The sequence below is a fragment of the Vulpes vulpes genome, chromosome X (genome assembly GCF_048418805.1).
Source record: "Vulpes vulpes isolate BD-2025 chromosome X, VulVul3, whole genome shotgun sequence".
NCBI classification, from domain to species: Eukaryota; Metazoa; Chordata; class Mammalia; order Carnivora; family Canidae; genus Vulpes; species Vulpes vulpes.
This window is the reverse complement of record NC_132796.1, coordinates 10,051,778-10,078,105: the sequence shown is the minus strand read 5'-3', so window position 1 is coordinate 10,078,105 and position 26,328 is coordinate 10,051,778. Positions and strand designations below refer to the sequence as shown.

At 44.5% G+C, this 26,328-nt stretch overlaps 1 protein-coding gene across 1 annotated transcript in view; it reads right to left on the bottom strand.

The window, feature by feature from the left end:
* Positions 1-26,328, bottom strand: part of EGFL6 (EGF like domain multiple 6) — a 64,899-nt gene that overhangs the window by 4,236 nt on the left and 34,335 nt on the right. The window contains exons 5-11 of the mRNA XM_025986725.2: positions 25,350-25,469; positions 22,921-23,055; positions 20,885-21,007; positions 11,626-11,952; positions 10,094-10,174; positions 8,001-8,102; positions 4,502-4,767 (exon numbers count right to left, since the gene is read on the bottom strand). Of these exons, the coding sequence (XP_025842510.2) occupies positions 4,502-4,767; positions 8,001-8,102; positions 10,094-10,174; positions 11,626-11,952; positions 20,885-21,007; positions 22,921-23,055; positions 25,350-25,469 (1,154 nt within the window). The remainder of the gene's footprint in view (positions 1-4,501; positions 4,768-8,000; positions 8,103-10,093; positions 10,175-11,625; positions 11,953-20,884; positions 21,008-22,920; positions 23,056-25,349; positions 25,470-26,328) is intronic.

The following is a 26,328-nucleotide window of genomic DNA, read 5'->3' as shown; positions in this document are numbered from 1 at the left end:
CCTGAGCCAAAGGCAGGCGCCAAACCACTGCGCCACCCAGGGATCCCCTTGAATTCGTTTTTAAAAATATTTTATTTATCTATTCATGAGAGACACACAGAAAGAGAGAGAGGGGTAGAGACACGGGCAGAGGGAGAAGCAGGCTCCATGCAGGGAGCCCGACGTAGGACTTGATCCCAGGTCTCCAGGATCAGCCCCTGGGCTGAAGGTGGCGCTAAACTGCTGAGCCACCCGGGCTGCCCTATTGAATTCATTTTGATAAAATAGGTGTGTGTGTCACTTTAAAGAAGAATGACATTTTCCAAATTATTTTTTTTCTCTCTAAAACTTTTGTTACAGGACAATCTTAGTCCTCTTTGAAAAAAGAGTCATTTTGCTGTCCTCTAAATCTGTATATTTCTGATATTGATAATTGAAAAATTAAGGAATCCCTTAGGTATATTACTCTATTATTTCTCCTTACAACGCATGGTATTTATTTTATTTTATTTTATTTTATTTTTTTTAACGCATGGTATTTAATAATGCTCCATAAATTATAGCTATTATTATTTTCATAATCATTGAATTAGGTATTACAATGTCTTTCTGAATACAAAACTAATATCTGTTTTTTAAAGATATATATTTTTAAAGATTATATTTATTTATTTGAGAGCGAGAGACAGAGATAGAGGATGAGCAGGGAGGAGAGAGACAAGTGGGGTGCACAGGGAGGCCGATGCGGGACTCAATCTCAGGACTCTGGGATCATGACCTGAGCCGAAGGTAGACATTTAACCAACTGAGCCACCCAGGTGCCCCAATATGACCTATTTTTAAAAAAATACTACAATGGCCAAAAAACTTATAAACATCATTTAGCAAGTATGGAGGTTTAGTAACATGCTACTAAACAATGAATGGGTCGGGTCAACTAAGAGATCAAAGAAGAAATTTTAAAAATTACATGGAGACAGATGAAAATGAAAACACAATGGTCCAAAATCTGTGGGATGCAGCAAAGCTGTTCTATGAGGGGAGTTTATAGCAACAGAGGCCTACCTCAAGAAGCAAGACAAATCTGAAATAAACAACCTAACAGTACACCTACAGGAGCTAGGAAAAGAAGAACAAATAAAACCTAAAACCACTAGAAGGAAGGAAATACGATTAAAGCAGAAATAAAATAGAAAAAAAAAAGGTCAATGAAACCAGAAGCCAGTTCTTTGAAAAGATAAGCAACAAACTAGACCACATAGAAGAAATCGCTAAATTCCTAGAAACACGTAACCTTCCAATACTTAGAAAGAATTAGAAAATTTGAACAAACTGATTACCAGTGATGATAATTAATTAGTAATCAAAAAACTCTCAAGAAACAGTTAAGTCCAGGATCAGACAACTCCAGAGGTGAATTCTTCCAAACATTTAAGGAAGAGTTAATTCCTAGTCTTCTCAAAATATTTCAAAAAATGGAAGAGGAAAGAAAGCTTCCAAACTCATTCTATGAGGCCAGCATTGCCCTGTGACCAAAGCCAGATAAAGACACCACAAGAAAAGAGAACAGGCCAGTATCTCTGATGAACATAGATGCAAAAATTCTCAACAAAATGTTAGCCAACAGAATCCAACAATATATTAAGAAAATCATTCACCGTGATCAAGTGGGATTTACTCAATCAATGGGATCCACATCAACAAGAGAAAAGAGAAAAACCATAGGATCATTTCAATAGATGCAGAAAAAGCATTTGACAAAGTACAACATCCATTCATGATAAAAACCCTCAACAGAAGCAGGTTTAGAGGGAACATATCGCAGCATAATAAAGGCCATACATGAAAACCCCACAGTTAACATCATAATGGTGAACAACCGAGAGCTTTCCCCCTAAGATCAGGAACAAGACAAGGATGTCCACTCTCACCACTGTCATTCAACACAGTCCTGGAAGGAGGTGACGAGGATGCAGAGCACACTTACCATGATGGGCACTGAGCATAGAATTGTTGAGTCACTATATTGTGCACTTGAAACTGAAATAACACCGTATGTTAACTACACTGGAATTAAAATTTTAAAAAAGTAGTAACGGGAGGGGCGCCGGGGTGGCATGAGCAAATAGCAGAGCTTGAATCCCACCTCACCCTCCTGCCACATTAGGGATGCAGCTTTGGATTCAGATAGAATTTGATTTAGAGGAAGTAATGTGCTTTACCTTGTATGCCTTGTTTATGGAATAAGAGTTGCGTCGGCTACAAATATCCACGGCCAATAGGACACTGACAAAGTGGTATGCATGCTTTACTCTAGGTTATTCAGCATCCCCTTCCTGCCCCCAGTGTGGCCCAGTAAGGGTTCCTCTCACACTGGAAAAGTACAGGGCACAGGTGCCTGCAATCAGGGCCTGGCGGGGTCTGAGCATCCCTCTTGATGGAGCTGTGCTGTGTTAGAGTGTCCTTGCTGGCCAGGTTCTTTGGGGGCATATTTGCAAAATTGTGTATTTAAAAAAAAAGTCACTGTTTTTATGGCACATACTACTACTCACCCCCAAGCTACCACATTATAGGAAATATTTCTCAGTATATAAATTCAGTCATGGAGGTCATTGCGAATGCTGTGCAGAGGCATATTTCAATTTTCCAATCGGATGTCAACTCTACACAGCACAGCTCAGTGTCATGGTCCCCAAACAATGCTACACACACAACACTGTAAATATGTGGATTAGATTTGTATTGATACGAATATGTTGAAATGAGCATAAACTAGAATTGCTGTGTTCATTAGCACTAAACATTGTAAAGCAGTGGAAGATCCCACTTCATGAATCTACTAATCGCTCTTCCTCTTGAAACCATTAGTCGGTACTCAGCTTTTCGTGTATCCCCTTCTAGGTTCCACCTCACCTCTTCTCACCTCAACCAAACTTTTTTTTAAAAGATTTGGGGGATCCCTGGGTGGCTCAGTGGTTTATTGCCTGCCTTCGGCCCAGGGCGTCATCCTGGAGTCCCAGGATCGAGTCCCGCATCGGGCTCCCTGCATGGAGCCCGCTTCTCCCTCTGCCTGTGTCTCTGCCTCTCTCTCTCTCACTATGTCTCTCATGAATAAGTAAATAAAATCTTTAAAAAATAAATAAATAAACCCACTGTACAGAAAAGGATGAATCCAGGAGGTCCAGGTTGGCCAGACCCTGAACATTCTAAAGAAGGTATGGCTCTTGACTGGTTCCTGGGAGATAACCTCTAAGTCCTTGGAATACTTGCCTCTCAAGAGTGTCTTTGCTCATGCTAGATAATTTAGGCCAACAACGTGCATTACCGTGAGAGCCCCGCATCACACAGATACAGCCTGACCTCTGGAGAGGCTGGAGACTGAGTAACTCTAAGATCAGCTATGTGCGCAGACCGACCCCCAACAAAAACCCAGAATGCCAGGGCTTGGGTGAGCTTCGCCGGTGGGCCACACTCTGTGAGCATTGTCACGCATCACTGCTGAGAGAACGGAGAGCCAGCCATCTGATTCTACGGCAGAGGAATACCGCAGGCTTGTACCCCCTCTCCTGGACTCTGCCTCACACGCCCTTTCCCTCTGCTGACTTCATTCACTATCCTTTCACTGTAATAAACTGCAATCCCGAATAGGACAGCTTCTCTGAATTCTGTGAGTCCTCCGAGGGAACCATAGATCCTGACTGTCTTGGGATCCCAGGCAATAGCCACAATTTCAGTTTAATTTAAAAAACATTTTAGGGATGCCTGGGCGGCTCAGTGGTTGAGCATCTGCCTTGGGCTCAGGGCGAGATCCTGGAGTCCTGGGATCGAGTCCCGCATCAGGCTCCCTGCATGGAGCCTGCTTCTCCTCCCTCTGCTTGTGTCTCTGTCTCTCTCTCTCTGTCTCTCGTGAATAAATAAATAACATCTTAAAAAATAAAAAAAATTTAAAAATGAGCTTCTAGGGCACCTGGGTGTCTCAGTTGGTGAAGCGTCTGCCTTTAGCTCAGGTCATGATCCCGGGGTCCTGGGATCAAGCCCTATGTCAGACTCCCTGCTCAGTGGGGAGTCTGCTTTTCCCTCTCCCTCTGCCCCGCCCCCCTGCTCGTGCACTCTCTCTCTCTCTCTCTCTACCTCTCTCTCTCTCAGATAAATAAATAACATCTTTTAAAAAATGACCTTCTAGCTTTCACTCATTGTGATAAGTGCTGGGCACAGAACAAAAGAATAAGACATTCTTTGATGTATTAAGGATCGTATGGTCTGGTTTGAGAGGCTGTGGGTGAGGAGTCTGACACACACACAGATCCTTCCTAGAGTGTGTGATATGCAGGCACCTGACAGCGCTCCTGGTGCTGACTAATTGCCTTGCTTATTTTGCTCCAGAACAGAAACTCTTCAGGCAGAGGGGGAAAGTCTTACTCATCCTTGTGGCCCCAGGGCCTGGGTACCTGAGTGTTTTGTTGTGTTTGTTGAATCACTGAAAAAGCACATGTATCTCATGGAACACTGGTTTTCCACTTACACTTTTGGTAGTGCCAGTTCCTTGATACAACTGAATTTTCCCAGTCTTCCACCTTTCATCCTCACTTCCAGTCTCCTCCCAGGCCAGGGCATTGTTACTGTTTTTCACAAACACTCGCAGTTTCCCTACTTTGACTCCAGCCAGCCGGTAATTAAAGAGCAAACACAAGTTGCTTTGGGCCTGCAGGTCCGGGAGGAGGAGTTTCAACCGGCCCACATCCTTCTTATGGCCCGCCAGGGCTGGAACTGCCATATAGTAGCCAACAGCTTCAGGAGAAGAAAAACGCACAGTTAGTGAAGCCATTGTGAAGGGTCTGGCTAATTCCAGAAAACTGGAATTTAAAAAAAAAAAAACCATAAACAAAAAGAAAACGAATGATAGTCTCCTATAGGGAAAGCTGAAGTCCTTTTCATTTCAAACACAGGAACAAAATTTACATGCTAAAATGGATATTTGGGATCACAGAGACGAAAGCCTTCGTGATACAGAAAAGGAAATTAAGGGTCAGAGAAACTGAGGAATTTGTCCACGTTCCCGAAGTGTGGTGGTAGCAGACCTGGCGTAAGAATCTAATGGAAGAGTCTTTCAACACTGCGGGGAATTTCCAGCTGATGGAGAATGTGTGTTCCAAAACCTTCCACCTTGGTTGTCTGAGGCTTGGAATGCATTTTCCCACAGAGTCAATGATACGTGTGATGGCCAGCTATGTAGGCGGTGTGCATCTAGTCCACAACATACGTGAATCTGTACTCATGGTTTCATGGAGCTCAACCACCACTCGTAACGTATCACTCTGAGTTCCAGTTCAGGATGCCAGGAACACGTCTCCTGTTTCCAAGATCCACCTCCTAAGTATCTTTTAACCAGTGGTAGTGCACATTGCTCACCTCCCAGCCTCTGGCTGTGGCTTTGATGAACTTGGGCAAACATTCTCATAGAATGGGGTCTCACAGAGTGGGGTCTCACAGAGTGAGGTCTCATAGATGGGGTCTCACAGAGTGGGGTCTCATAGAGTGAGGTCTCACAGAGTGGGGTCTCACAGAGTGGGGTCTCATAGAGTGAGGTCTCATAGATGGGGTCTCACAGAGTGGGGTCTGAATGCAAAGAAGGAATTCCTGTGGAAGTCAGGAGGAATACACTGGGGGCTGGGGGTAGGGGCTCGAGTCTTCTGCTAGCACCTTCCCAGAGACACTTGCAGGAGCCAGGTTGACACTGCCTTAGTTTTCACTGGACTCAGAGACTGTCTGGTCTTCTTCTCCAGCTAGTAAAATTGCCAGATTCAGCAAATAAAGATACAGGAGGCTCAGGAGAGTTTGCATTTCAGATCAGCACATGTCTGAGATATACTGAAAAATATTCGCTGCTCATCTGAAATGTAGGCATGCTGCGCTTTGTCTAGCCACCCTACCACAGACACCCTCTCTTCTGGGACCCGCTGTGGCAGATTTCTCCTCTCTCCACTAAAGCCCATCTTGATCTGTCCTGGAGATTTTATCATTCTAAAAATGCTGATTCATCCCACGTTTTTCTTTCTTATGTTTAACTCTGCAGGGAGAGACAAGCCCACCTACCACCCTAGGGGGTGCAGCAGGAGGGAGGAAAGTATCATGTGAGTGACAGGAAGGCTGACAACCCTGGGGCCTTTTGTGAATCGTGTTTGTCAACACGGGACTTCCCATTGCTGGGAAACCCAACCTAAGACGTACTGACTGTGCAAACTGTCGAGATCCTGGAATGACCCACGGGATCCCTGTGTCATACAGCCCTGGCAGACGTAAACTTGGAGATGCCACGATGGAAGAAGGAGGAACTCAAGTTAACTACCGACACGACAGGCTCTCCGAAGACGTACTGTCTCCAGACTGGTTAAGCTCGCCCTGTGCTTGCCCTGAATCTTTGGGGACAGTCTCACTCACACAACTTGCTTCATGGGATGTGTATCCCCTCTACCCTAATCTCAAGTTTTACAAGGAATTTTTGTTAGGGGATATCCAGGTTTCCTGGTTGCATGTGAAAGGAGAGATCTAAAGGAAGAATTAATCTAGAGGAAGGATATAGGAGGATCTTATAAATGAGGGCTGAATTGGTAGATCCTCAAATAAATAAATGGATTTGTAAAGAACCTGAGAACCAGAGCTGTCTCTAACTACATGGTCAGCGTCAGGAGACAGGGATTCCATTTATGCTCCGAATGGGATCTGCCAGCCAAATGTTCTACCCAAGGGGAAAGACGGGGCCCATCAATAGTGTTGAACCAAGAAGTGGAAAGGGCTGGAATGCCACAGCTCTGAGCCGAAGTTGAAAAAGTCCCAGTTTAAGTGCCCAGAAGGAAATCTGCAAACAATAGAGGGGAAAGTTCAGGTTGCTGACCTGATGGCTCATTCCGGTGTGGAGACTTTGAGGGGTGACTTCACTAAAACTTCAGATATAGGCAGAGGTCATATTTCCTTTCCAGATTTATTTTCCCACAAAAAAAAAAAAAAAAAAAAAAAAAAAAACTAAACAAAAGCTACAGAGCACCATTAGCTGGCAAACCGGGAAAAGGAACAATGTCTTTCTACCTCCCCCCCCCCCCCCCCCCCCCCCCCCCCCCCCCCGTGCTCTTAAAAGGTACATGAATTCTGGGGCACCCGGCTGGCTCCGCTGGCAGAGCTTGCAACTCTGGATCTCGGGGTTGTGAGTTTGAGCCCCATGTGGGGCACAGAAATTACTTTAAAAAATAGTTTCCTTTAAAACTCTTTTTTAGCAGGGATCCCTGGGTGGCGCAGCGGTTTGGCGCCTGCCTTTGGCCCAGGGCGCGATCCTGGAGACCCGGGATCGAATCCCACATCGGGCTCCCGGTGCATGGAGCCTGCTTCTCCCTCTGCCTGTGTCTCTGCCTCTCTCTCTCTCTGTGTGACTATCATAAATAAATAAAGATTAAAAAAAATGTTTAAAAAAAAAAAACAACAAAACTCTTTTTTAGGGATCCCTGGGTGGCGCAGCGGTTTAGCGCCTGCCTTTGGCCCAGGGCGCGATCCTGGAGACCCGGGATCGAATCCCACGTCGGGCTCCCGGTGCATGGAGCCTGCTTCTCCCTCTGCCTGTGTCTCTGCCTCTCTCTCTCTCTGTGACTATCATACATAAAAAAATAAAAAAATAAAAAAAAATTAAAAAAAAAAATAAAACTCTTTTTTAAAAATGTACATTAATTCCAACATCTCTCTCTCTCTCAGCAGCAGGAATGACTATGGAAGAGTTTTGCTGGAACATCCTGTGTGTGGGTGGGCAGGGTAAGAGGGTAATAAGGTGGAGCATATATGCTGAACCAACTCAGCCATTCATCAGGAGAGATTTCAGGAAGGTCTAAAAGTTTCCAAACATGACAAACAACCCTGACCTAGCAAGACCTAGGAATCATAAGGATAATAATAAGAGGAGTGATACCTCTCCTGTATCACTGGAGAGGCTTCTTTACCCGTGCTGTATCACAGAACACAAAAGAACAAAATCTCAATACCATTATTTCGATCAGCAGGATTCCAGTCAAAGTCATCTTCTATATCCTGTTTCCAGTCACAGACCCCATGGTCAAAGCTGCAGTCTATGGAGATATTTAAATCTGTGAAGAACGAGGGTACATTTCATAATCATTCAGAGCATTAGAAACATGTCTAACATTTGGAGCTCTGGAAGGCAATGTGATGTTTCCAGTTGCCGTCGAGTATTGAGCTGAGGGAGTAGCTTATGGTGTTGCTGCCTTGGCAACCATTTTGTTTGGCCAAATACCCTAAAACTGACCTTCACCCCTCATGCTAGTGGAAGCCACAGAGAGCAGCCTGCCAAGTCACAAGGAAATATAAGTTCTTGATATGACTTCCCAACATCCCTTGTGATCAACAGGCCTCCCCTGCTCCTAGGGCCATCCTCTTAGAGGACCCTAAAGGTGTACTCCTTAGATAAGACTCCCTCAGAGCGGGGCACCTGGGTGGCTCAGTCGGTTAGGCATCTGCCTTCGGCTCAGGTCATGATCCGGGGTCCTGGGATCAAGCCCCTCATCGGGCTCCCTGCTCAGCAGTGAGTCTGCTTCTCCCTCTCCTGTTCTTCTCCCCTGCTCATACTCTCTCTATATATATCTCATAAATAAATAAACTAATCATTAAAAAAACAGGACTCCCCTAGAGCTCAATAAGACCCTGATCTTTCTGGTTTGAATTGACCAATCCAGCTTCAGCCCAGAACCCCAAAGTACTCCGCACATGAACATTAATAAGGGTGTGTGCCCTAGGTCCTGTCTGTCTCTCTCTTTAAGCACCCTGCCTCAACTTCCCTGTGTAGTGCTCAAAGTGTGCTGTGATCCTCCAGGCCCCGTGAGTAACAAATATCTCTCTCTCAATCTCTCTTGTGGCCTTTTTAAACCATTATTAATCTAACAAAGTCAGAACAACTGCATGGAGTACAGATCATGGCAAATGAAATGGCCTTCAGGATAATGTCATAGCAGATACTGTGTTTCGGTTTAAATCTGTGAGGTCATTCTGGACAAATTCTGTTGTGATCTTAAAAAAAATTACTCCCAGTATCCATGCTCTTTGCAATATGACTTTGTAGCACCTTCCCTGGCTCTTGAATCCAACCCGGCCTTGTGACTTGCCTTGGCCAACAGAATATGGAAGTGATGCTGTGCCACTTCTGAGCCTAGACCTCAAAAGGCCTGTGTGCTACTGCTCTTTCTTGGAACCCTGCCACCATCTTGGCTGGCCTGCTGGAGAATGAGACACTACATAGAGCACAGCCGAGTCACCCTGTTGTCCCAACTAAGGCCCTAGGCACATGCAAGAGCACAGCTCAGATCAGCAAAGTCACTGAGTAGGTCCACAGCTGACTGCAGACACATGGGTAAGCCCTACCCAGACCCACCCAGACCAACTCGGACCAGAACTACCCAGCTGATCCACAGACTCATAAGTAAAAATAAACATTTAATACTGTAGGTCTGAGGGTCTGTGGTTGTTTATTATGCAGCGCTACTGTGACAGTAGGTAACAGACACAGGCACTTGGGCTTGGAATTTAGTCCATGGTAATTTTCAGTGGGCCCTCAGGTGTGGAGGTTGAAGCAAATGAGTCCTTTTCTCTCATCTTCTTCTTTTTTTTTTTTTTTAAAGATTTTATTTATTCATGAGAGACACACAGAGAGACAGAGAGAGGCAGAGACACAGGCAGGGGGAGAAGCAGGCTCCACACAGGAGCCTGATGTGGGATTTGATCCCAGGACTCCAGGATCACGCCCTGGGTCGAAGGCAGGCACCAAACCGCTGAGCCACCCAGGGATCCCTCCCATCTTCAAATATATACCATCTGCCTCAACCCATCGCTCTAGGTGTCAGGCAAGAGCGGCGGAGAGAAGACAGCCTTCCCATATCAACCTTACAAATCACGTAAGGACCCACTATTTTCAGACGGGCACGGTGTGTCAAGGTGTAGTGACTTTTCCCTTGGGTCTTTAGGAATGAAGCAGTGATTCCTAAATAATGATCTCATTGTACAAAGAAATTAAAAACGATGTGGGATGCTGCAGAAGGGCATACTCTTGAGACAAAGGATTATTTACCTTTGTGTTCCAGTCTGGATGTTACAGGTTTTCCGTGGGCCAGAACGAGACCCAATTCACCCGCTTCATTCACCTTAGGGGCTAATAAACAACATTTGATCAGTTAAGAAAAACCCTGAACCCTCACATGCTAAGAATGAATGAATGAATGAATGAATGAATGGAGAGAGTTTTATCATGTATTCTAATTATAGAATATGGAAGGGCAGTTCCCTTAACATTCCCAAAGCATTCACATTGGTTCCAGTTTCCTCGTCTAGAACATCATTTTCCAAGATGTCCTAAACACCTACACTAGTAACGTGTCCCTTCTCTCCAGGTTTGGAAGTGTGCTTTCTCGAGATTTTCACTCTCTGTTAGAGGAGATGATGCCATTGGTATGCTAGTTCTTGCAGAGGTGGGCCTGGGTAAACCGTTCATTTGGTTCAATCGAACAGCTATGGAGCCAAGGACAGACAAGGCAAAAACACCCCAGAGGCAGCAACAAATGCCCAGTGAGAAAGAAATGCAAAGTCTCAGCGTGGGGACGTTGAGGGGTTAATATGGAAAGTACCCTGGAGGGGCTGAGACTTATGGTGGGTTCCACAGAGCAGCCAGTGAGAAGGGCAGTCAGCCAATTCATGGAGAAAACTTAAGCTCTTCTATAGAATGTTCCTCCCTACAACAGTCATTTGGGCTACTTATTTTTAAAGATTTCATTTATTTATGAGAGACACAGAGAGAACGAGAGAGAGGCAGAGACACAGGCAGGGGGAGAAGCAGGCCATATGCAGGGAGCCCAATATGAGACTCGATCCGGGTCTCCAGGATCAGGCCCTGGGCCGAAGGCGGCGCTAAACTGCTGAGCCACCGGGGCTGCCCTGATTTGGGCTATTTAAAGTGTAGTCACACAACTGTGAAATTCCCCTTGCACCAGTGGACCTGTCAAAAGTGCCTTCAAGAAGTAAAAAGGCGGGGATGCCTGGGTGGCTCAGCGGCTGAGTGTCTGTCTTCCACTTAGGGTGTGATCCTGGAGTCACAGGATCGAGTCCCACATCGGGCTCCCTGCATGGAGCCTGCTTCTCCCTCTGCCTATGTCTCTGCCTCTCCCTCTGGGTCTCTCATGGATAAATAAATAAAATCTTAAAAAAAAAAAAAAAAGTAAAAAGGTGGAGCTTGGCAGATCCACCTGGATCCGGGGTCTCTCTGGTTTGGGGGTGTGCTGTGTGGGGAGGTGGGGAGTCAGACAACTGTGTTCATGGGGCAAGCAACTGTGCTTGGCTGAGAGCAGAAAGAGGGTCTGCATCAAATAGGAAACCCCCCGGGGGAAGGGGAAGGACTTCTATCCTCCTTGTTTCCCACAGCAGCAAATTTGATTTGGGATCTGCAGAAGATGTTAATTTCCAGACCTTACAGAGAACCCTGCTTCTTAAGCATCAGCACCGAACCCAATTTTACTTCAGGCATGGAGCTGTCTCATCTTCTTTCACTTGTCAGGAGAAATCACAATTCATTTTTCATAAAATGTGTAAAATAACAAAAGTGTTACTCACAGAACACATCGCCTCGAAGGCTTTGCTCTTGCTCCACGTGGTTCTTCAGGGCTTTCTCATTTTTTTCCTCTTCCTCAAGCCCCCCTTTCTTTCTCTCTTCTTTCTGTTTCTTTCCTCCATTAGAGGTCCTAGCTCTGGAAACAGTCTCTTCAGGGTTGAGGGGCCACAAGTTAACCTTTGGCGCAGGGGTTCCAGAAGGTTCTGTGATGACATTTTTAATTTTTACCTTCTTTTTCATGCTGTTTTTGTGAGCCAGCAACTTCTTGATTCTGTCTTTGATGGTACCAGGTGCTCTGAGGACTTCCTTCACAGAATTTTCAGGGATTACTAAAATAAATAAGAAAGGTGAGAAGTTTCCATTTGGCTGTTAATTAGGTCACTCATGAAAAAAGGAGCATTTAAAGTGCGGTCGATGAATGCTTCCAGAATCAACCCACATGAGGCTCTATCACTCAGTATCTTAATTTTTTTGAAGTTGGCTCCCATCCAACATAGGGTGTGAACTCACAACCCTGAGGCCGAGAGTCATGCGCTTTACCAACTGAGCCAGCCAGGCACTCCGCCACCACTTGATATTTTAGGAAGAACTATATTTAAAGCAGTTCCAATGTTATGGTAGTATCTTCCATATCTTTCATTACAGGACACAGTTTTGTTTTGCCTCAGAGATCACGAAAATCAAATGAATACCTGCTTGCCCCAGGGTGGGCTACAGATTCCACAGTGATGGATTTTCCAGGGTCCTCTACTATTTCTGTGTTCACACTGGTATTCTTCAATGCTGGTGTTGTCCAGCAACCCTACTGATTTGTCCAAATTTGACGTACCAAGATTATAGCTCTAGCAATAGGTCGGACCATATAAGTTGCCAATAATGGACCACTTGTAATACATAAATGGGGGCTTATGGTTCAATGTATACATATCCAATTGTTCTTCCCTATTCTCTCTCCCCTTTGAATCTCTTCATCTCAATCAACTACTATCTAAAACTAAATGATTTTATTTATTGAATATTTAGAGAGACTGCTGTATTTACTATCTTATACTCATTTTTTATTTCTCACCACTAAATTAAGTTGCTTTTAAAAATACACTTCTGGGACACCTCGGTGGCTCCGTGGTTGAGCATCTGCCTTTGGCTCAGGGCGTGATCCCGGGAGTCCCAGGATGGAGTCCCACATTAGGCTCCCTGCAGGGAGCCTGCTTCTCCCTCTGCCTGTGTCTTTGCCTCTGTGTTTCTCATGAATAAATAAGTAAAATATTTTTTTTTTAAATGCACTGCTAAAAAAATAAAATAAAATAATGCACTTCTAGGTTGATTCCTCTTACCCTCTAGTGGACCAATGTGGGGGGGTGGGGAGAGGGACACAGAATGTAGATGAATACAAGAGGTAGAAGAATGGTCATTTAGCCCAGCACCTTTGTTTTGTAGATGAGACAACTGGGTGATGTTGAGTCACTTGCCTAAAGTCACTCAGCTACCTGGGGCAGAGTTAGAATTTGAGGTGTCAAGAAGATGAATGACTCCTTTTCCAGCCCAATGGTTTATTCCTGCTTTAAGGTTAAGGGTTACTTTTCTCTAGACTGGTTCAAATTCCTTGAGATCTAGAGTTCAAAGATGCATGTCTCCTTTCCAGGGATCTACTCATGATAATTAAGAACTGATGTAAAAAAAAAAAGTAATTTTTAAAGAATTGGGCAGCCCGGGTGGCTCAGCGGTTTAGCACCGCTTTCAGCCCAGGGCGTGATCCTGGAGACCCGGAATCGAGTCCCACATCGGGCTCCCCGCATGGAGCTTGCTTCTCCCTTTGCCTGTGTCTCTGCCTCTCTCTGTCTCTCTCATGAATACATAAATAAAATCTTTAAAAAAAGAATTAAAAACACTGATCTTTAACATCAGATATATTGTCCTTTTATAAAATATCTAGGCATATGCCAGTCTAAGACTAGGCAAGAAAGGGTCTAACGACACCCGAACCAGTTCACTCAATTCTACTACTTGGACATAGTTAAAGAGGAAAACGATATAAGGGAGGAGACATTAAGTTCAGTGCCTACAAAGAATGCTAGAAAAATAAATTGGATTGGGATTTTATTGGAATATTTTTCTTGGCAATCTTCTAGTCTCTTCTCCCACTCAGTTCCTTCTCCATCGTTTGGCTGATTCAATCTCTACCAAAGGGGTAGAAAAATAAATGAGGCAAAGTCTATACTATTTTGGAAAATCAAAAGAAGAAAGAACGATGCTTTAAAAATATATATATAGCTCTTAATACATTGCTTTTACTTTGAAATCAACCTAAAGCTGTTATGGCAAGAAGTACATTTCCCTTTTCAATGAAACCGTCTAGCTATTTATCAGTGTGGCAGTAGATACGGGTTGGAAACCAACGCCTAGTACTACAAGTAACGCATCATTACTCATTTTCCTGACCTTCAGATGGCCTGTTTCAGCTTCTCTGCAAGAGGTTGCATGTTAAGTTTTGACTGGTGCTGATCATATGGACCTTCCTCTGGAGGTCCCATTATGTGATTTTGTCGACAGTTCCCTGAATCTTTTCCGGAGTCCTCGCATGAAAAATTAACAGGAAACATTCATTCCCTGGAAATTTCCTTCATGCAATCAGTAACATAAAACTAAGGGCCTTTACTAAATAAATAGGAAGAGGGTTTCAACCCACATCAGGCAAACCTAAACATCTGCTTGCAGTTTCTGCTTTGAAGTTTTGATTTTTCCTATTGAAAAAAAAAATCAAACCATTGCAACCCTTGTGGTGTCAACAATTTTACTCCTGTAGTATGTAAAAAGAGCTGGGGCAAGGGATAAAAGCTAGGCATGTGCATGACTATCAATGGATAGATGTGGCTTTATCTAGGTATTGGTGGTTCCAACTTGACTTAATTGGTGATTGTTTTTCTTAAAAGTTTCTCGATTAGGAGCACCTGGGTGGCTCAGTGGTTGAGTGTCTGCCTTCCGCTCAGGTCGTGATTCCAGGGTCCTGGGATCGAGTCCCACATTGGGCTCCCCCAGGGAGCTGGCTTCTCCCTCTTGCCTGTGTCTCTGCCTCTCTCTCTCAGTGTGTCTCTCATGAATAAATAAATAAAATCTTTTAAAAATAAAATAAATGAGCAAATACACGTCAATTACTACAATGAGTGCCCAACATAGTTTTGGCCTGTTTGCTATTATTTTTATTAATTTATTTTTAAAAGATTTTATTTGAGAGAGGGTGTCTGTGTGAGCTGGAGGGAGAAGAAGAGAGAATCTGAGGCAGACTCTGAGCTGAGCACAGAACCCAATGTGGGACTCGATCCTATGACGCTGAGATCATGACCTGAACCAAAACCAAGAGTCAGATGCTTAACCGACTGAGCCACCAAAATGCCCGTTTGCTATTACTTTTTAAAATTCACCACCAGAATATTTAAAATCTGTGAGTTAAAAAGATATCTTTTCTAGGACATACACCCAAACTTCTAATGTTTATATCATAATTGAAAGAAGAAAATTGGAATGGCCCTTTGTAGCAATGCCTATGATCTTGAATATGCAGTCTATAAATTGAATTAAATCAGAAGCACATTTCTAATGTGTGGGAAATATCAGAAAGGGAGACAGAACATAAAGACTCCTAACTATGGGAAACGAACTAGGGGTGATGGAAGGGGAGGAGGGCGGGGGGTGGGGGTGAAAGGGTGACGGGCACTGAGGGGGGCACTTGAGGGATGAGCACTGGGTGTTATTCTGTATGTTGGTAAATTGAACACCAATAAAAAATAAATTTATTATTAAAAAAAAGAAGCACCTTTCTAATGACTAAGGAAATTGTTTTTTTTTTTTTTTAAAGATTTTATTTATTTATTTATTCATGAGAGAGAGAGAGAGAGAGGCAGAGACACAGGCAGAGTGAGAAGCAGGCCCCATGCAGAGAGCCTGACGTGGGACTCAATCCCCGGTCTCCAGGATCAGGCCCTGGGCCAAAGGCAGGCACTAAACCGCTGGGCCACCGGGGCTGCCTCCCACCTTTTTTTTTTTTTTCAATGGGAACAACTGTTGAATTCTGGTAAAGAAGCCATTACCACTATTACTCTTACTACTAGCGCACAATTATTGAGTATTTAATATATTCTGGGCTGGAACTAAGCCCTTTATATGAACATTTATTTATTTTGTATGGACTATTTCATGTAATCATCAAAAGAATATTAAGGGCCAGATACTATTATATTTATTTTTCAGATGTGGGAACCAAAGCACTAAAGGTTAAATTGTTTACAGCCCACAGATAGTATGCCAGGGAGCCAAGAGTTAAGCCAAGGTAATGGGATTCTAGAAGCCATGCTAGTAAAAAAATGACAGTTTCCTTTCCTAAATTGACCTACTACTCAAGTCAGATAATTATCAAAGTTTTGATTTGCTTAGAATAAGTAGAGCTACTGTCAAATTAAGACCAAATTATCTAACAGTGTATTGTTAACACTCACATATATTAGACCAGGAAAAATCCATACATGTCTACATTTAGGGAACTCCTTCCCCTGGGTACATATGTGCATAAGGACAATCTTACTAACTCCTCTTTTTTTTTCTTGTTTGAGGGAGGATGAGAGGGAGAGAAAAAATCTTAAGCAAGCTCAATGCCTAGCGCAGAGCCCAATGTGGGGCTCCATCTAACCACCCTGAGATCAATGACCTGAGCCGAAATCAAGAGTTGGTTGCTTACCTGACAGCCACCCAGGCCCTAACTCCTCCTCTGTATTGTAACACAGAGTCTGGACTTTTGCAAAAACAATGAACTCGGGGGATCCCTGGGTGGCTCAGCGGTTTAGTGCCTGCCTTTGGCCCAGGGCGTGATCTTGGAGTTCCAGGATCGAGTCCCACATCGGGCTCCCTGCATGGACCCTGCTTCTCCCTCTGCCTGTGTCTCTGCCTCTCTCTCTCTCTCTGTGTCTCTCATGAATAAATAAATAAAATCTTTGAAAAAAAAAAAAAACGAACTCAAAAGTTGGTATATTAATGCCGTATATTATACCATATATTATGCCGTATATTATAAATTATAACAATTTATGTGCATACAAATGTATTTTACAACATAACATTTTATGATGCTGTATGGTAATTAGATGCGAGTCTCTCAGTTTTTTTTGTATGACTTTCCTATGCACAGAAGAGTGAATTTTGGGCCATCCTTTAAGCAGTGTGGTTAGGAGTCTGTTAGGATCAATTTTCAACAGAGACATGGCTATTTATTTTACAGAGAATCAAAGCAGACCGGAAAGGGCTGGGCAAGTACTACAGTGAATGACCCAAAGATCATTTTCTCTTTTAAATAAACACTGGTGAAAGATGAAAGAAAAAATTCAGTTGCAGAATGGACAGAAACAAAATGGTTTCAGGGTATCAAACAGAACATTGTGATGAGTTTGAGGTCTCAGAGAATAAAGAAAAATTTGTTTTACCCAAGAATATGCCTAAAGCTGGATGGCCAGACTAAAACAGAAGTCCTCTTGACATAAGAAGTGTTTGTGTTGATGTGGGATTTAGAATTTAAAAATGCTGGAGGACAATACAGAAAATGTGAGCTGCAAACAGCTATTCTGCTGCATGCTTAGGGGTGCTGCCTTCATTCGGACATTAATAACACACTATGAGGGTCCCTGGGTGGCTCAGTTGGTTAAGTGTCTGACTCTTGATCTTGGCTCAGGTCATGATCTTGGGGTCGTGAGATTGAGCCCCACATTGGGCTCCACGCTCAGCAAGGAGTCTGCTTGCGATTCTTTCTCCCTCTGCCCCTCCACCCACTCACACGTTCTCTTCCTAAAATAAATAAGTAAAATCTTTTTAAAAAATGACACATTGGGGTTTCGAGGGCGTTAAATGATCAGGAAGGAAAGTGACTCCAGGTTTATTCTGGGCAGTTTTTACTTTGATTCTTAGGCCTGAGGCCAGGGATGGGTATGTGGAGGTGAGCTGTCCACTTGTTGAAACAAGTGTTTTCCTGAGGCATCTCTTTTGCATGCAATAGCATTTGTGCATCTACCTTTACAGAATTTCAGATTAAGGAGTAGCTGGCCTTTAGAAACAGTTCTTTGAAATGGCACGATTAATAACCATAAGTAACTTTATTGTAACTTTATTGAGCATCTACTATGTGCTCAGTTGAACTAAGCTCTCTACCTCTATTACCTCCATTCAAACCTTACAATGTACTTGAGAGGTACCTGTTTTAATGAGGGTTCCCCCAAGCAGAAATCTGAAACAAGGATTTGGGTACAGAGGGTTTATCTGGGAGGTGATCCCAGGAGGCGGGGGTGGTGGAAGGAGGAGAGCAAGACAGGAAGGGAGAAAAGCTAAAGATGGTGCCTCAATGGGCAGGTAATCACTGTGGGTAACAGGCTCCATCCTGTTGGGGACATCTGGGAACCAATGCAGAACAGACCTTGAAACTATCCCATCCTGCGACCATTTGCGGTCCTTAACCAGACTCCTGGCACCCACCATCCAGCGGTTGAGGGCTGTCTTTTCAAAGGGGCTGAGCAGCATTCTAGAGAAAGTGCATGGCCACCTGCAGGGAGCCCGCCTCACTGGAGATAAGGATCTGCAGGGAACTGTTTACCCTGCCTTGCTGAAATTAGGGAGTGCCCAGGGACTGGGGCCTGGCTCATCACAAGCTGCACAGGAGACAACGGAGTTTGTTTGTTTGTTTGTTTATTTATTTATTTATTTTTAAAGATTTTATTTAGTTATTCATAAGCAACTCAGAGAGAGGAACAGAGACACAGGCAGAGGGAGAAGCAGGCTCCCTATGGGGAGCCCGGTGTGGGACTCTATCCCAGGACCCCAGGGTCATAACCTGAGCCGAAGGCAGATGCTCAACCACTGAGCCACCCAGGCGCCCTGAAAATGGAGCTTAGAAGTTTATAAAAACCTTATTAGGTCACAGGCAGTAAGGGGCAGAGCTCAGACTGAATCTGATGGTCAAGGGGCTCCCTTCTGCTACCAAATCTGAACGTGTATATCCCAGCCTCACTTGTCTTGGGCCATTTGGGGTAATGACCAACAGCTGAGCTGAACCCGGTGGCGAGAAGGAGCCCTTGACCATCATCCAATACAGAAAGCTGATTCACTCAGTTTTCTCTGCAGGGGCCTCTCCAGGTTATGGCATCCCCCCTTCCGATCCATGCATGCACAGCCCTGCGCAGGCAGCCAATCTCTCTTTCTCTGTCTTTGAATAAAGTTCTAGAAGGAGCACAGCGCTCAGTGGGATAGAAACCACAGCACAGAGTTGCCAGAGACTGAGTGGCTCTGTAATCCCACGTTCAGCCCAACGCAGGGGTCTCGCCGAGGGCCGCGCGTGGTGGAATGTGCCCCTGGCAGGGCTCCCGACCCCACTCTCGGCCACCTGGCTGGCATTTGTGAAGGGATGGAGCCTCCACCCACTGCTCCGAGTCTGCTTTGGGAAGTCACTTTTCTTTCCCGTTCCTTAAAAGATCTACAGGCGTCATTTATACTCTTCCACAGTTTCTTCCAGATGAAACGCTGCCCAGTACTTTTGGCACCTCTTCAGAGAGCTTGACTTCCAGACTCCTCTTCCTTTTGTACGCACTCTCGTCCAGTGGCACTCAAGCACAGCCACTGGGATACTGTGACCTTTTACGGCTGTGCTGCTCAGTGTCTCTCACGGGGTGGACACTTTCTTTTTGCCATCAGGGGGGCCGCTGTGCTGTGTCATCAGGAGTACTGGCCACACGAGGACTTGGGACAGGTCAAGGCACTACCTGCAGCCACAAGGCGTGGGAGGATGTGGGAGCTCTGCTAAGGGGTATACAGGAGAGTGGAGTTGGGGCAGCAAACAAATCTAGGCACACGATGAGCCAGGGCTAAAAGGCTCAAGAGCAGAAGGATAAACCTGCATGACTTTGAACATTGGAGAGTGAATGTACTGAAATCACTGTTGACTCGCCTCGGTAGACATTCCAATACTCATCAGGATTTCTAGCTCTTTTCGTACATGCAGCAGGATGATGTATTTTTTGCCCCTACTTTCAAGCTAACTGAACTGAGAGCTGCTGTGTGGTTGTCCATGCTTCTTTCCCTGCTGTGACAAACCCTAAGGCCTCAGACTGATATTGGGGTATCATTAAGATGATGGAGCTTCTGCCACGTGGCTCCCTCAGTGACCGCAATGAGAATAAACACCTGATGACTCTCTTTAGACACAGTATGAATGAGAAATAAGCTACTGTTGTTGTCATAGCTCCACAGCAGGGGCATTTTCTGGTTAAATATTTGGTTTATCAATTTAAACTTTTTTAATCACCTAAACATTAAAGAATTCACCAACAAGAACAATGAGAATCTTTGCTAAAAATGTGAATCCGGGGCACCTGGGTAGTTCCGTTGGTAAAGCGTCTGCCTTCAGTTCAGGTTATGACCCCAGGGTGCTGGGATCAAGCCCCATGGCAGGTTCCCTGCTCAGTGAGGAGTCTGCTTCTTCCTCTTCCTCTGCCCCTCCCCCTGCTCATGTTCTCTCTCTCAAATAAATAAATAAAATCTTTAAAAAATTGTCGATCTAGGGGATCCCTGGGTGGCTCAGTGGTTTAGCGCCTGCCTTCGGCCCAGGGTGTGATCCTGGGGTCCCGGGATTGAGCCCCACGTCAGGCTCCCTGCATGGAGCCTGCTTCTCCCTCTGCCTGTGTCTCTGCCTCTCTCTTTGTGTCTCTCATGAATAAATAAATAAAATCTTTAAAAAATATTGTCAATCTAGGTTTGGTGATGACAGATAAAGTGACATCAGCTTCACCGTATTCTTTACGTTGTGTACTCTGGAAAGAGTTCTGATTTGTGTGGTTGAAGAGTTTGTGGTCCTAAGCCACTGCCACTTTAGGATTGTTTGTTACTGCACAGTAACCTACCCTATCCTGACAGATAGCATTCACACAGTGCCATTTGTCCTTAAATCTTATTTTCGGTATTTGAGAGTAAGTTGTGACCAGATAAATATCCAGAACCTTTGCCAGTGTTGAAGCTTTAGTGCCTAAAACTTTAGTGAGTTAATGAAGATGTGGACCGATTAGCAGAGAAGACAGGACTGAGGCAGAGTTAAAATTTTCAAAGATTGCACACACACGCTATCATACGTGCACACACAAAAAGACGCAGAGAGAGAGAGAGAGAGAGAGAAGTGAAAGGAAGAAGGAAATAGATATGCGAGAATGTTCTACTATGACCCCGTGAGCAAATGCTACTTACCAGAACACTGAAGTCCACTGCCTTTGTATCCCTGCTTGCATTTACACTTGAAGGATCCTGGGGTATTGAGGCAATTGGCATGGAGGCTGCATGTGTGGGTATTCACGGCACATTCATTTATATCTGAAAACGTGAAGGTTTCCCATGAACAAAAAGAGTATCCCTTACGCTTGAGCAACTCCCAGACCAACCACTCAACACTGCCAACAATCCGAGTGGGGCCTGAGAACTGAGAGGTGTTCCAAGCCCGACGCCTTGGCTCCGAGCCCGGTCTTTGTCTGACACCAGGACACAGGGAGTGGGGGAGCTCCCTGCAGCTCACCACCCCACGGCAATCTTGACTGCTTATCAATACTACTGACATCCGTAAGACATTTCAGTTTCTTTACTTTTTCATCCGTCTAATCCAAAATTAAATAACACTATCAGAAAATAAATTCTACACGTGGAAGGGCTTAACACTCCTAACCAGCAGAGGATGAGGTGGGCTATGACCCATTGACATCATCTGAATTCATAGGCATTTTGTTCAAAGGCTGCCAGGAGCGGGGTCAGGCTGGTCTGAGCTGGTCTGCTGGATGGAGACCAGGAAAGTTTGCCGAATCCTACCCAAGTGAGAAGTTCATTAGCCCTCCTTTCCATCTCACCTGCTCTCTATGCTTTGGGAGACACATGCAGACAAAAGAGCCCATTGTTTTTAATTTAGCCACCAAAGGAGCTCAGATGCTAATCTGATTCACTTAGAATCACAAGATGTGTTTCTCTTAGAAGCTCACCCCGTGCATTCCCACCCTGCCCAGTGGAACTTCCTAGGGATCAGGAAACAGGCTTCTTCTCTGTGACACAGCATCAGTGGGTTATGAGCTGGATGGGTCCAAGCCCACAAGAAACATGGATTTTTACCAGCCTGCTTAGGTTGGCCTTTGTGTTTAAAAATATCTGAGTGAAGAGCTACAGAGGGTTCACAAGATGGTCCAAGATGCTGGAACCAACTGTTGCCACAAAGCAGTTACACAGGACACCTCCTGGGATGCTCTGGATGGAACGTGAGAGAAATCCTACTTGGCCCCCAACCCATTAGCTTTCCTCATTGTATAAACATTTGCTATAAGTGTAACATGAATAACAGGGAGCCTGGATCTCCCTTCACCGTAGTGCAAGCCCCATCCCACGTTCCATCAAGAGCAGAGTGAATGCATCCCAAGGGCTCCCAAACACGCCACTTCATTTGCTCGTTCAGGCTTGGAATCCCTTCACTAAGGGCCAAAATATTTTATTTCACACAGATCAGGCCAATAGCTGACAGACCAGACTCAGAGAGTGGCTTCAGGGACCCAGAAAGGGAACATTTTAGGGGATCTGGAGCTGGAACCATGAAAGGGCCAAAAGAGGAAGGGGCATGTGCCTTCATCTCCCTCACACATTTTTCTAAAGCCTCTCCTAAAAGAAATGGCTATGAACAGATCACTGAGATCAAGATCAAATAGGCCTTTTTCCCCCTCCTTTTGTGTATTTTTCTCATTTTTAGCTACATATCTGGAGAATCAAAAAATAAAACCAACCAATTTTTTTTAAAAAACCCACAAAAATCATCTCAAGATATCTGCCCACATAACAAAACTATATCCACTGCAGTTCCTTACTTTAGACCTTTACTGGTCTGGTGTCATCCAATTCATCTCACCAGAGTTCCCTAAAAGCCAGAAACATGGAATGCCTGGGTGGCTTAGTGGTTGAGCATCTGCCTTCGGCTCCAGACGTGATCCTGTGATCCACATTGGGCTCCCTGCAGGGAGCCTGCTTCTCCCTCTGCCTGTGTCTCTGCCTCTCTGTGTGTCTCTCATGAATAAATAAATAAAATATTAAAAAAATTTTTTAAAAGCCAGAAACAAAAAAAGTGACTTTTCTCGTATTGTTAAACTAGTGAGTACAGTAGACTGTTCAACTACTAGACTGAATCGACCTCAAGATAGCTGTAGACAAAGCCTACAGGTTTGGTGGGGAGAGGGAAAAAGGAGAGGGTGTCACCGACTCACCTACACAGTCGTATCGGCCCCTGACATATTTCAGTTCAAAACCAACATGACATTTGCAGTAGTAGCTTCCGAACGTGTTCACACATCTCCGATTATAAGGGCAGACGGCTTTACTGGAGGCACATTCATCAACGTCTAGGATGTAGAACCAGAAGGTGTCAGTGATAGCAAGAAAAGTGTTCTCCCCCCAAAACACATGCGTGTGCGCACACACACAAACACACACACGCAGTTTCTTTGGTAGAAAATTCTGATTATTCTGCTTGCCAACGTGTACCCTCTGGAAAGCATTCTAGATGCCCTCAGCACACTCACAGCTCCTCCTTTTATGTGTTTCCATGGCGTTGTACATCTCGTTTTAGAGACATTGTCTCACTGTCCTGTCACTACTCACATTCACATCTGGTAGGCCCTGGCTCTTTTGGGGCTGGGAGCACATGTCTGGCACTTGGTACGGAGACATTACATGCTTGTTGATGGAAGTAATATTTTTCCAGCTATAAATATTGTATAGTGTGCACAATTTTTGAACTACATGTTAAGCAAACAGATACACACCTTAAATACTATCTTCTACGGAAGAATTATTAGCAAGCTCCCCAAGGCTCCTACAATACTGACCCAAGTACCCGAGAGGTAGTTTCCTACGTCGGCACTTAAACATAAAGGGTGGGTCAAGTGTAATGATGCCATGATGTAACTTAGCAGACAATAGGCTTCCTTGCTTTCCTTGAGAGTCAGGTTACCAGGGGGCTGGCAGCTACGTTGGCCAAAATATCCAGACTCAGGCTTTGCTTTCACTTTAAGATGACAAATCGAATAGATGTTGTATGTTGTTAATTCGGACCTGTGGTTAAACATGCAAGTTGGTGCTGGCTTACTGTTCTCTTTGCATTCTTAAAATCCTAAATACGTGCTGGATTGACCAAAATAATTCTGCAGTGACCACTTTCGTGCAGATAAAAACTGGATTCAGTTTGGTCAAGCATGAGCCTTGTCATAGAAATCTTATTTCACCGAAGAACCCTGTGAATCTAATGAAATCTGATTACTCTCAGAAGAGCAGGGCCAAAATTTTAATTTTACAGGGATTTTTTAAAAGTATTTCACTGATTTAGGACCTATCTGGCTGAACTTTCTAAATGCAGCTTATCAAGGTATGAAACAGATACACAATTCATTTGGGATAAATAAATGTCCAGCACCTTGACTGAGAAATATTTTTTTTTGAGAAATATTTCTATTGCAGTGAATAAATAAGAATATGAAATTGCAGTGATATTTGCTTATTTAAGCAAAAAAGAGTAAGAACTCTTCCAACATTCTGATTTGATTTGCTATCCTTTACTGATGCTATTGGCCCACTTGCATATAAGCACAGAGCTACGAGTATATACAGTTTGGTTCCTGAACAGAATGCAAATCCACAAGGGAACTAAGGCAGAAAGTGTTGCCTTAGTCACTGAGGATTGAGGCCCCTGCCCCCCCCCCCAACACTGCCACATACCCCTCTTCCCCACAATAAACAGGAGTTGGTGCATAAATCCCCAGTGCCCTTGACCCAGGAGGAAACCTGGTGGTAGCTACCCCCCATCCCCCTCCCACACCATCCCCCTCCCACCTCCACCCTGTCTCCTAGAGGGGCATAGATGCTCAACCTGCTCCTTCAATTCACTCCCTGGTGGAGCCTTCCCTCACCTCCTCCTCAACCAGCATTCCCTGGGTTCACCTCCCAAATCAACTACTTGCTCAGGATCACTTCTGTGGGACTCAAAACTAAGACCCAAAATAAGACAGGGGAGAGCAAGAGACCAAATTCTAATCCACTGATTTAACTAAATTCAAAGTTATAAAGGATGGTTCTGTCTCCTCCTTGAATATCATGGATTTAATCTGCTCATCCCTCCAAGCAGAAATGATTTTAGAATACTTAGTTCTTATCTCTTAGAGCAACCTTTAAAGACAATGGGAAATTAGTTACTTGCTAACATAAACAATGTAGAAAGGATATAGATATTCTCTATAGTCTTAGATCTAAAAAAAAATAATAAGTGAATGCATTTTTGTAGGAAGATATTAGCTAGAACCCAAAATGAGCCCCAATGGCCCTTGGGACTTTATTCACTGAATGACAGATGACAGTAAGTAGCAGGTTTCTGTGGTAACTGAAGTAAAACATGCAGGGTAAATATACTAAAATAAAACCCCTTTTCCACTATGGCACTAGTCAATCCCAAAGGGACAGAGAAGTATTCTTTCTGGCATCCCAAAGTGTGTCTAGAGTCGATGTTGCTACTCGTCTCAGAAATGGGCATAAATCGGAACTTTCAGGAACTTTCAGTATAGATAACAAGCAGATTGTGCTGAATGGCAAAGAAGGAATTCAGTGGAGGGGGAAGGAGGAGGAGAGGTGAGTCCTGCTGCCCTACCTATGCAAACTCTTCCATTTGGAGCCAGGAGGAGGCCCGAGGATGGACAGAGACAGCGCGGCCCTTCCTCCGTGTCTTCGCAGCTGTACTGGCAGTTTGTCATGGCACACGTCCTGGAGTCTGAAAATGTAGGCAAGCATTAGCCTTTTCCTCCCGAGCTGGTACAAAAGCACTCACTGACAAATGATCTCTGCATTCTAGGACATTCGGGGGCAATACGTGGGATGTATTGGATAAGCGTCATTGCCTAAGACCCACATGGAACCCGGGCAAGGGTGGTGTCTTGGGAGCCCCACGGTCTGTTTTATTGGCTGGTGTGTTAAATTTGCCTGTCTTTAAGCGGGGCCTGCACCCCTTGGCTATCAAAGACTCATTTTTCTCTCATATATTCTCTCATCACACCTTGATGTTACCTGGGTGGCCTCTCTCGGGGGAAATGCAACCTCTGATGGAGATGATCAATCTGAGTAATTAGGGTCAAAAAAATCCATCCTACAGATCTCTCCATACATACCTAGCCTCAGTGAGAGTCACTCAAGCCATGGGACCTGGTCGTTTACATGCCTGTATTAAAACATGCGGCAAGTATGACCGACTGACTGCCCAAAAGCCATCCAGGACCCCTTGTCCTCTCGTCACAACCATCATTGAAGCTAGAATGCCAATTACTAGTCTTCATCCCAGCTTCCCTTGCAGCAACAAAGGGTGGCCACAGGACGCAGCTGTGGCCGAAGAGATATAAAAATAAGTCTGCTGGAGGGAGTGGGGCTTCTGGAAAAGATGCTGCTGCGTGATGAAAGGGAGAAGCGTGAAAGAGTCATTCATTCATTCCTTGGCATTGTTCCTTTCCCCTTTGTCAGGCGTCCCTTAAATGTATGTGTGATAATCTGGAGCTGGGGCAGCCATCTTGTGACAATGAGGCAACAAACATGAGAATAAAATCAGTACCCTGAGGATGGCAGGCAGTGAGTCCTTGCTG